Here is a 12,758-nt window from a genome sequence, read left to right on the forward strand (position 1 = left end):
CATAAATTGGATAAATAACATAAGCGTTTAGTTTATTTAATAAAAGAGCACATGTTCAATGCATAAAGTGACCGTAGATAGATTACTTCAGTTGCAATTTGCATATATAAAAAATAAATTAGAAAAAGACATTCTCCTCAGCTCTGTTTCTGAAGGGCGGGGCTCCCCTCCCGACACACACACGAGAGCACACACTGCGTTATAATTAGGAAAAATACCATCATATCATTTGTTGTCATACCGCACAGCCCTACCGCGTCCTAAAACACTAAAAACTAATATTTTACATGCAATATTTTAACACAAGCTGCCTTATAAATGAATTAATTTAATTACAATTAAAAAACGTCACATTTAACTACATACTGATATATATATACGGGCGGATTGTATATTTTCAAACATTGTAAAATAACACAAGACGATATTAAAAAACATTTCTAAATTATTTCTAACATAGTTGCAGGCCTTATTTGCATTATTAGTTTGGTAAAGTGTTATTCTATATTTTGTCATGGTCTGGAAATGCATGAAAATTCATTTCAGAATTTGTGCAGAAACCCTGTATAGTTTGAATGCAGTTTAACTTATTGTGTTTTTCAATTTTTTGTCTGTAGGTATTGATCTTCAGAGACAGAAAACATGCATTGGAAGTGTAAGTACTGCATATTTTCTTGTGAAAAGAGGGCTCAGCTATTGAAGCACTATCGCTTAAAACATGGAAGCTATGCCAGAACCACTCCAATTCCATGCCTCTACAAAGATTGTCTGTGTTCATTCAAGTCATTTAATGCCTTGAAAGTCCATTTAACAAGACATCACTTCCATGATATGCAGATGAGCGAAGCTGGTGAAATCCCTGTGATATACCATTGTCCTCTTTGCGATTTTGAAGAACCCTGTACAGAAGTCGTTTTCTTCACCCATTTGCGCCAACATCTTAAAAAACAGGAAATGGTGAAATGTCCATTTGAAAACTGCACTTTTGAGAGCAATGTGTACTCAACATTTAATGCTCATAAATGTAAAGAACATAGTCATCCAAGACAGAAGAAGTTGAAGCCTGACATTGCTGTGACCAGTGCAGCTTACAATTCAGATCCAAATCTGTCTCAAGATGCACCACAAGATGAGGCTCTTCACAATGATCCTATCGTTTTTTTTCAAGAGGAAAATGAGGAAGAGGCTCAAATTGAACATCTGGATGATTTACCGCATCAACTGGAACACAATTTAGCCTCTGTATTTCTAAAACTGCAGGCAATCTTGCATATATCTGACATTGCAGTACAGGAAGTAATCCAACATCTGAATCAGATTGTTCTTTTATCAGAGCCTCTTTTGCATAATGCCATTAAGAACATTCTTGATGAACATGGTGTCACTGACAGTGATTCTGTTTTGAGGGAGATTACAAATGCTGTCAAAGAGAATAACCAGTTCCTGAAAATGACTGATGCTGGCAGGTCACTCTCCACAGCTTGTAAAAGAGCATCATATTTTGAAAAGGAATTCCCTCTAGTGATGCCAGTTGAATACAAGCTTGGACAAGAATCAAAATCACTAACTTTTGTGCCAATCATGGAAATGTTACAAAAATTGTTAAACAGAGCTGATGTTTTAGAAAAACTTCTCAGTCAAGATGCCTCTGTTGATGGATACAACACTTATAGAGATGGCACACACTATCGTGAGAAGGCTTTCTTTAAAACTGAGACCCTCCGGATTGTCCTTGGGCTTTACATTGATGACTTTGAGATAGCCAATCCTCTGGGCACTTCAAGAAAGAAACACAAACTGTGTGGTGTGTATTGGGTCCTTGCCAATCTTCCGGCAAAACACAGATCTTCTCTTCACTCTATTCAGCTAGCAATGTTATGCAGAGCAAGTGCAGTCAAACAGTATGGCTATGCTGATGTCCTTCACCCACTTTTAAAAGACCTGGTTACTCTTGAAAAACACGGTGTCTATGTTGAACAGTTAGGCGAGTGTGTGAAAGGAACTGTACTCTATGTGTCAGCTGATAACCTAGGGGCTCATTCTTTGGCTGGTTTCCAGGAATGTTTCACAGTGGAGCACCCTTGCCGATTTTGCATGGTGAAGAAGAGTGACATTCAGCTGAAAGAGGTCCGTTCAGGAGAATTTGAGCGCAGAACCAGCCAGAATCATGACATGCAAGTTTCTCAAGTTTTAGAGGATCCAACTTTGGTAAAACAGTATGGGGTTAAAGGTCCTTGTGTTTTAAGAGAGAATTTGGAACATTTCCACACCGTCACTGGGTTTCCACCTGACCTAATGCATGACCTCTTGGAGGGTATCGTCCCGATTGAGATGTCTTTGTGTATTAAGGATTTGATCTCCAAGAAGTACATCTCTGTTGAGTCCTTGAATGAAGCCATCAAAAACTTCCCTTACAAATTCACTGACAAAACTGATCAGCCTCAGACCATCCCAGCTACATTTGCTTCTAGAGGTACCATCGGCGGGAACGCCCATGAAAACTGGGCCCTGACAAGACTTCTCCCACTCATGATTGGATTTGATGTCCCAGAGAATGATCAAACATGGGAAATTTTGATGCTTTTGAAGGACATACTAGACCTGGCAGCATCATTTAGATTAACGGAAGATTCTATTGATTTTCTCGAGGCCAAGATCTCAGAGCATAGAGGCTTACTTTTAGAAGTATTTCCTCATTTCAGATTGCGCCCCAAGCACCACTTTGTTAAGCATTATCCACAGCTGATGAGAATACATGGGCCACTCAGAGACATGTGGACAATGCGCTTTGAAGGCAAACACAAATTTTTCAAACAAGTCATTCGCAACACAAAAAACTTCAAAAACGTCACACAAACTCTGGCTGTCAGGCATCAAAGAATGATGGCATACCATGTGGATTCCTCCTCATTTTTCAAACCTTCTATACAAATGGACAAGGTGACAGTTTCATTGGTTTCATCTTTCCCAGAGAATATTCAGAACTTACTGAAACAGAAGAATGCAGCTCAGAACACTGTCTTTGTTGCATCATCTGTGAGCATTGAAGGCATCAAATACAGTCCAGATATGATTGTGTCTGTTGGTGCTTGTTCAGCTCTACCAGATTTCAGGCAAATTGACAAAATCATTGTCATTAACAGTGATGTATTGTTTTTGTGCGAACATCTGACAGCATGGTATAATGAGCACCTGCGTTCTTATGAGCTATGCAGTCATGGGTCATCACTTTCGGTGCACATGTTGTGTGATCTGAATGACCCGTTTCCTCTGGCAGCCTACAAAATTAGAGGCAGAACATTTGTGACCCTTAGACATTATATTATGTGCTGACTGGATGTGATTTGAAGTATCAAACAGGAATTTAACTTCATTTTTTGGAATCCTTTTTTAGAATCACAACAAACAATGGGGACACGGACCATTCTACGAGTAATTGTGCATGACGGTGACATTAGGAAGATTACACTGAATGAGAAACCTCAGACACTTGAATCACTTGTTGAACAGCTTGAGGGCAAGCTGGGTCTTCAATACAAGTTCTGCCTTCAGTATGAGGATCCAGATTTCAACAATGCACTCGTCAACCTGGCTGACATTGCTGACCTGCCTGAGCAACCCACCATAAAGATCCTCTCCCTGGTGCCAACACCCACACCAAGCACTGCTGACACAGAGACCATGTCTATTTCCTCCCCCGAAAGTCGGTCAAGTCTTACAAGGTCTCCATGGCCAGACAACTTTGAAATTCCTTCTTTTCCTGTAGACATTGAATACAGATTACGCCAAGCAAATCTCCTCTATATGAGGGACAAGAAATATCTACAAGTGCCCAGGGACATGAAGCATGAGATCCTCGAAAAACTTGCTGAGTCTATTTACAGCTTCAAGGCATATCCCTGTGATGAAGAATACCTTGATGTTGCAACTGCTCTTATTCAAAAACATCCATGTCTCGCTGAACCAGGCTCCTCCAATGGATGTAATGGCTGGAAAAATAGCGTCAAATTTAAAATGGGTAATTATCGCACAAAACTACGCCGAGCTGGGTGTAATGATGTTGCCATAAATGAAGGGAAAAGAAATGGCCAAGCGCCTCAAAGACCTTTCAAAAGACCCAAGCGGTTTTAAGTGAACTTCCTACCCAATTTACCTGATGGTGAAGATGAGACTAGTATGGAGTCCAAAATAACGGAACTTGTGGAAGAGATGAAAAAAAGATCTCCAAATGCCACTCTGTTAAACAAGAACATGGACTCTACTTTTGCCCTGAGAAGAAGGGAGTTTGTGACCTTGGAGCCACCAGTAAAGGACATCATGGAAAGATGGCCAGCACTCTTTGCTGAAAGTCAGGTATTTTGAAACTGTTTACCTGTTTTAGGATGGTTTAAATTCGAATATCATTTTATCATTTTGGTTATGCACATTTTATCAAAACACAGGGGGGGAAAAATGAATTGCTTATTGTAATTCAGAGTCCCAAAATGTCTGCTCAAACAAAAGCAACACAAAACAATTACACTGGGCAGGAAACTAGTATTGCAAAGCCCTCCAGATATACAGATTTACAACACTTCTATATCTGATTGTCTCAAATTGTCCGACTGAAGTGACATGATTCTTTGTAAAGCACTTTATATGGGGCCATTATTCTATCAAAACATCATATATCGAAATCTTTAAAACAATCTGTAAATGTGTCCTAAGATTTGTGAATGTGTATTTGACAAATCCCCAGACACATTTGTTGCTGCATGCATTTATAAATCTTCCTAGGAAAAGTATTGCAAAAGTTGTGTAAAAAGACACTTGTCTGTATTTTAAGTTTTGGAGATAGATAGAATCTCAGATAGAATCTTAATACACATTTGAAGATTCCTGTTCATGCTCAAAAATCTCAGAACATATTTACTGATTGTATTATACGTTAACACATCTGAATACGCACACACAGATTAAGATACACGTTTAATAGTTTTGCTACAATAATGCCTCCATACTTTACTTTTAGCACCATTTATGTTAGTGTTTTTTATTCTTTAATGTAGGACCAAGATGGCTTTAAATGAGATTTTAAAATCTTAAATTTGTCTAACCTTTCCCATAGATTGTGGCAGAATTCTGTCGCGTGTCGAGCAAAAATTTGAAGATAGAATTCTTCAAAGAACTGGATAAATACACTCCCCGCTTCTTTGACATCTTTAAATCCAAGGGGGGAAGTGTCGGTCGCAAACTTGAGGGGTATCTGCAACAGGTGGCACCAGCGGTAAGTTTTTTCATACACAAATAACATACATTTTTTGTTTTCTGCTAACAAATTATTCTTCACCACTTATGAGTAATGTGTGTTTCAATATATTTCAGGGTACAGATGTTAATGGCAAGCGAACAGCAGTCCTCCGAGGCCTTCCTGTCATCCTGGGTGATGAAAACAATGACTTCTTCAAGACTTGCTTTGTAAGTAGTCTTTTTTCATCATTATTTAAATTCTAGGCCACAGGACGCCCAATCTATTTTATCCTGTCCCTTGTGTTACATAAATATATTTTAGCTTTTGTTATGATACTGGCCAAAAGTGGGCCTTCAGCAGGCCAAGGTAAACTCTGCATTTAAAATGTTATTGTGGTTGTAATTTTACTGTTGCCTATGTTATAGGATTGTGATGACCCGGACATCTCCAACAGCTCCATCGGGATCCTTACAGTCATCCCTGAAGACAGCCTGGCTTCACCTGACTCACTCCACCTTGCACCGTCATCAATCGCCATCATATTGGAAGGGAAAATGGTGATGGACGGCATCAATACTCTCCCAGATGCCATGTGCCTACTTTTTGGACTCATCTACGCCCTAAATTTGCAATACCCTCAACAACTAAAGAACAGTTTTGAATTTATTCAAAGGGTGATGCTCTCACTTGGCCATAAGTCCCTTAAACCAAAACTGCAATCACTCAAAAATGCCCTGATGCATTGAGTCAGAGCACCTCCCACTGGGACCTTTTCTCTTTTGGAAAATACATTTTTCTTTGTTATTATTCTTTTTCAAAGGCCGCGTTGCAGTACACACAGAGTTTAAAACAGTTTGTTTTTGTATAAATGTGTACATTTTTCTTATGGAAGCACAGAAGTCAGCCTCAAAAATGCCCTGATGCATTGAGTCAGAGCACCTACCACTGGGACCTTTACTCTTTTGGAAAATACATTTTTCTTTGTTATTATTATTATTCTTTTTCAAAGGCCGCGTTGCAGTACACACAGAGTATGTTTGTATAAATGTGTAAATGTTTCTGATGGAAGTACAGAAGTCAGCCTCTCCAAATATGTTTGTTAACAAAACAAATAAAATGTGATTATCATTACCATTTAAATGTCTTGTTTGTTACAACAGCTTAACATTTTAAGTTCAGCTTACTTGAAAATGTTGAGGCAATCGGTTTCCTGATATTACCCTAGTAAAATGAACTGCTTTGACAAGTAAGGTTCACTTTTTATTATGAGTTGTGCTAATTTAACATAACTCAGATCTTTTAGTTGTCTAAACTAACTTTTTATAGTCATCGTAATGAATGATCTTGAGTTGGGTCTACTCAAGTTTACTGTAATGACATAAGTTGCCTGAACTCAGTACTTTTAAGTTGAAACAACTTAAAATTAATGATTAACTTTACTTGGAAATGTTGAGGCAATCGGTTTCCTGAACTTTGTTAAGTAAAGTCAACTTATTACGATTTACAGTGAATCACGAAGCACTCTGCAACAGCAGCTTCAAAATACAGAGTACTCCGGGCCCAAGTTCTACCACCGCGTGAGACACGTCTCAGGAGCGGCCAGTCAAAAAACAAGAGCGCCGATCTTCAAAATGATCACAACATTTATACACAGGTGGGGAGGAGTTTTGTCGCTTGCTCTTCCCTAGCTATTTGTTTATTGGCGACTGAGCGAGCTAGCCAGTGAGTTGGCAGTGTTCCATTGGTCGGTTTCACTTCTGGGCGGGACCCCAGGCAGTAAGTCAGCAGTTGTTTGTTCCATCTGTTGCTTCTTACAGTGTATGTGTGTGTCATGACGGCCACAGAATCAGTCAACCAACAGAAGTTAACTGTTCCCTTGCCCTAAGGTCTTCCCTGACCTTCTTCTCACCTAAAAGTCAGCTATCTGGAATGAATACATTTAAAAATGAGAACAAAGGACTATGGTCTCGTTTAACTGTGTGACTCAATTCTCAAGGCCTGCAGGATGTGCATCCTTAACTAACAAGAATTTAACTGCATTATATCTAAGGAAAATGTCTCTGGGAATTCCCCTTAATTGCAAGGACTATTGATAATTAACAGAGAGACCCTAGGGGCCTCCTCTTGGTATCTGCTAGGCAGAAGTCACTCCATGCAGAAATCACAAGTTTAACACACATTCTATATAAGGTGACATTAAAATGAATATACCAGAAATACACTGTATCAAACTTTCTGCTTTCCTCATATTTGCAAAATGTGCCTCTGAACCTTGACAAGTGCATGTTTCAGGCTTATCAATTAACAACAGGAGGGGTCACAAGACCAGCTGTTAAATAAAGCTCTTCTGACCTTAGCTGGCATGTGGGTATATATATTAATGCTGCCCATTATGGGCACAAGCAATTTTCACCCATTTATTAATTATATGTTTTAAATTTGAGTGTTTCCTATCCCCTAAACCTCCAGGGATGTACACAGTTTAATACTGGCAACTTCTTATTATGGGAAATACGAAAACGTCTTTTAAAACTATAACTCCCAGTAGAGACGTGCCATAGATAGAGAACATGTTGCGAAACACAATAGCCAGCATGTGTAGTTCTGGGGAGGGGGGGACGGGGTGGACCCGTTCAAATTCAGTTTTGGAAAGTCTGCCGTGGTTCCAGCCCATTTCAAGTGCTGTTCGACGCTCAGCGTAACCCTCAGAGCACACTCTCCAATCACAGAGCTTGAGGACTGTCACAGGGTTTGTCAAGCGAAGCGGAGAGAATACTTAATTCCGGGTGTAATATTCTCTCAAGCAAATGAGCTGCTCCGACCCTCGGTCCTGACGGACTCCGACTTGTGTTTATTAATCAAACAAATAAATAAACACAAGGATAATTATGTGTTATTGTTGAGTAAATGGAGAATTGCACAGGGGAAAATAACGTAGGGTATCTATGCCACAATTTTAGATGCGGATTTTGTTAAACTAATACGTTTGCGCTGTGGACAAACACTATACATTGACGGGGAAGGGGGAAGCAATAAAGATAAAAGCATTAAACAGTTACACAACATTACATAAATAATATTGATAGCAGCGTCCCTAGCAACAAGTAACAAGTAGTTAATAATAATAAAAGACATTAAGAAAAAGGCATTTTAAACAGTCATTAAAAAGCAACACAATCTACTTGCATTGCATTACTCTAAACGTGTAATAACATGCTTTAACCAGTAGGTGGTTTGGGTTAAAAAGCTGTCAAGTTTACAGTGTTAACAAAATAAAATATACTGCTCTTTCTGGTTTAGTTTATGACGGATATATTTAGTTATTGTTTTAATATTTGTAACAGAAAAGCGATGGAAAAAACCCACAGCAACACAGAAAAGATGGTCTTAACATGACCCAGCGGTCTAGTAGTTAATAAAAAACAATAATATCAATACAAAATATTACTACTAACTTTATTGTGAAATTCAAACTGAACGGTAAAAGAATAGTTTCCGGTCTATTCTGAGCCCGATCTCTGTAGATACATTTAAAAAAAGAAATACGACAGATGTGTAATATTTAATGCAGCCGAATCATTTATTACAATGCATTCATGTGATGACTTTCAAAGAGTAAAGCAAGCACTGCTGAATAAAGTATGATTTTATCTTTTACAAAACGTTTTCATATGGAATGCAGTTGGAGGTCAACAAATCAAAGAGCTTGAGAACTAACCACGGGGTTTGTCAAACAGAGCACAAGGTGTAGTCCTAAACGATAGCTGGGGATTCTGGGTAGTGTAGTGTCTTTTACCATCCTTTACTCCGAAAAAATATTTGTTTCTCCGAATCGAAGGGGAAAAATACAAAAGCATTGCAAACTATTTAAACCAATCAATGTTGTGTAATTAACAAGGATAATCTGGTGTTTTTTAGTCGATGAGTAGTGAGGATATCACTGTAAAATCAATCGACAGTAAGGGGAATACTTACTTCCGAGTGTACAATTCTCCGTTATCCAATGGGAATGGACGCTCACATTGCCTTTAAGGGCAGCCGACACAAACGAATGCCGTGCTTCCATGAGCGTCAAATCCCGCCGCAGATGGGAATACATTGCAATCAGTTGAAAGCTATTTGCGTCCCTTTATGAAGCTGAAGGAGCCTAGGAGAGTCACAACTGCACGCCACGGGACCCTGACCAAGCGTCGCTCCTGGACGTTTATGGAGTGAGAGTGTGTTGCAGTAACACACCACGCCGCCAGGGACTCAAATCATGCAGTGCCAGACGTGTCCCCCTGCTTAAGCCAGTACATGTCCAGGCCCGTCTGAAGTTTGCTCGAGAGCATTTAGATGATCCAGAAGAGGATTGGGAGAATGTCATATGGTCAGATGAAACCAAAATAGAACTTTTTGGTAAAAACTCAACTAGACGTGTTTGGAGGAGAAAGAATGCTGAGTTGCATCCAAAGAACACCATACCTACTGTGAAACATAGGGGTGGAAACATCATGATTTGGGGCGGTTTTTCTGCAAAGGGACCAGGACGACTGATCCGTGTAAAGGAAATAATGAATGGGGCCATGTATCGTGAGATTTTGAGTGACAACCTCCTTCCATCAGCAAGGGCATTGAAGATGAAACGTGGCTGGGTCTTTCAGCATGACAATGATCCCAAACACACGAAGGAGTGGCTTGGTAAGAAGCATTTCAAGGTCCTGGAGTGGCCTAGCCACTCTCCAGATCTCAACCCCATAGAACATCTTTGGAGGGAGTTGAAAGTCCGTGTTGCCCAGCGACAGCCCCAAAACATCACTGCTCTAGATCTGCATGGAGGAATGAGCCAAAAATACCAGCAACAGTGTGTGAAAACCTTGTGAAGACTTACAGAAAACGTTTGACCTCTGTCATTGCCAACAAAGGGTATATAAAAAAGTATTGAGATTAACTTTTGTTATTGACCAAATACTTATTTTCCACCATAATTTGCAAATAGATTCTTTAAAAATCAGAAAATGTGATTTTCTGGATTTTTTTTCTCATTTTGTCTCTCTTAGTTGAGCTATACCTAGGATGAAAATTACAGGCCTCTCTCATCTTTTTAAGTGGGAGAACTTGCACAATTGGTGGCTGACTAAATACTTTTTTGCCCCACTGTACCTGTGTACTCTCATGTTCCGATTAACCCAGCTTCCCCAAATTTCTTTCTTTTTGGTGTCTATATACGCCGGGATCCGGAGTCATGGATGATCCTGTTGCTACGATCCTGTATCATAAGTCCTGGATGGATATCCTCGTGGATTCATCTTCCTATTATACACACATTTCCAAACATTTGTACTACCTATGTTGCAACCGATTATCTTTTCAATTTACACACGGCATCTATTGCCATTCTGTCCGTCCTGGGAGAGGGATCCCTCCTCTGTTGCTCTCCCTGAGGTTTCTCCCATGTTCCCCTTTAAACTGTGGGTTTTCTCCGGAAGTTTTTCCTTGTACGATGTGAGGGTCTAAGGACAGAGGGTGTCGTATTGTCATACTGATATTCTTTACAAACTGTGAAGTCCAATGAGGCAAATGTAACATTTTCTCCTCTGTTACAATGAAAACAGAGGAGCGACATTTTGCCAACAACTGCACTGAGCACTTGACTTTATGCAGGTAGCCAGACAGTGGGACATTGTATGAAAAGTCAGCACACTCAGCACGGATAGTGCGCGCAACATGATTGTGGCGTCCAGGCAGCTCCTTTTCGAGCATATGCCTTGAGTTGCACATAACTCCAACGATCCATCACAGTGTCTCCACACACAGACACACACACACACACGCACGCACGCACGCACGCACACACGCACACACACACACACACACACACACACACACACACACACACACACACACACACACACACACACACACACACACACACACACACACACACACACACACACACACCCACACACACACACACACACACACACACACACACACACACAGTATTGTATTTTTGGATTGTATGAGAGAGGTTCCAGGTTGAATTGAGGCGAATATTTGTAATGTTCAGAGGTTGTTGTGTTTAATATTCATGAGAATATTTGACATTGTTCAAATGATTATAAACAAACATTTGCCTAAAGCATATTTGTCCACTCATATGTTGATAAGAGTATTAAAAACTTGAAAAATATCCCTCTAAGGTACATTTAGAACACATACAAAATGTGCGATTAATTTGCGATTAATTTGCGATTAATCGCGATTAACTATGGACAATCATGCGATTAATAGCGATTAAATAAATAAAAAGCCCTAGTTACTATTAATTTAAATGTTGAGATCCAGCGGCCAAAACAACACATTCTCACTCCCAAGTCGTACTATAGTGACGTTATGTCAGGATCCCTTGGCGTCCCTACCAAACGCAGTGGGGGGACCCTTTACAGTAAATGTTCGACTATCAGGGCGTCCCATTGGCTTGCATAGAGTTCCCTGAATGTTGGTAATAGACGAGTTGGGATCGCGGAGAAATGCTCTCCGCAGACCCATTCTCACAGCGTTTATCAACCTTTTTTCTACTCAATATCAAGCCACACTTATTGTTTTTACCTCTTTATTTTAATTGTATAATTTAGGACTTTTGTTGCCATCAGTTATGGGGAGAGTAGGGGCTCAGACTACTGACATCTGTATTGTTTCATCGTTTTTTCCTTCTAATTTTGTCGGAGCAGCTCATTCGAACACAGGAAGCTATATTTTCAAAATAAGAGTTCATTTTAATATTATGTTTGATAGTATATTTTTTATTAACTAGACCACTGGGTCATGTTAAGACCATATTTTCTGTCGGTTTGGTGTTACAAATATCAAAACAATATATGTGTGTATAACAAAATGCATCCGTCATAAACTAAACCGGAAACAGCAGCATCATTTATTGTGTTAACATTGTACACTTGACCGCTTTTTAACCCGCACCACCTAGTGGTTAAAGCACGTTATTACACGTTTAGAGTCATTGCAATGCAGGTAAGGTTGTGACCCAAGTTTTTCATCTCCGACCTTGTCAGGTATTGAACATTCAATTGATGTAGAACACAGAATTATTAAATATAAAACACAGAATTTGTGTGATTATACTAAATGATTTACAAATAAACACCACTGCATATTTACAACTGTTACACATGCTGATGTAACGAAAACATTTCCAACTTGGGATCAATAAAGTATATCTTATCTTAAGATGATCGATGGCTACTGCCATCATACTTGCCAACCTTAAGACCTCAGAAATCGGGAGCATTTCAAAACCAGTGGATCGCCGGAGCTGTTAGATTAACATTAACATGCTTATTGTAGGAAAGGAGTGAGCAGAGGGTGGAGTTGTAGATTCTTGTTCAGTTTTCTGTGGCTATCTTTCTCACCATCTCAGACTTTCAGTTGTGCGCGCTGCTAAACAGACGCGCTACCATGGAAAACAAACAATGGTGTAGCTGTATTAAAGTCCGAGTGGAAACAGTCGTGAGTAAATCTGATTTTGTCA

At 39.6% G+C, this 12,758-nt stretch overlaps 1 protein-coding gene and 1 long non-coding RNA gene across 2 annotated transcripts; both read left to right on the top strand.

Moving 5' to 3' along the window:
* Positions 1-200: 200 nt before the first annotated feature.
* On the top strand, positions 201-3,929 carry LOC307042411. Its single transcript, XR_013809105.1, has 2 exons — positions 201-655; positions 3,395-3,929. It is a non-coding gene; the product is annotated as an uncharacterized lncRNA (long non-coding RNA).
* Positions 3,930-4,139: 210 nt separating this feature from the next.
* LOC307042410 (uncharacterized protein) lies at positions 4,140-6,528 on the top strand. Its single transcript, XM_079686271.1, has 4 exons — positions 4,140-4,353; positions 5,108-5,266; positions 5,365-5,457; positions 5,656-6,528. The coding sequence occupies exons 1-4, from the start codon at positions 4,177-4,179 to the stop codon at positions 5,974-5,976; spliced, it is 750 nt and encodes a 249-aa protein (XP_079542397.1). The 5' UTR covers positions 4,140-4,176; the 3' UTR covers positions 5,977-6,528.
* Positions 6,529-12,758: the final 6,230 nt, after the last annotated feature.

Source organism: Notothenia rossii (assembly GCF_949606895.1).
Source record: "Notothenia rossii genome assembly, chromosome: 6".
Lineage (NCBI taxonomy): Eukaryota > Metazoa > Chordata > Actinopteri > Perciformes > Nototheniidae > Notothenia > Notothenia rossii.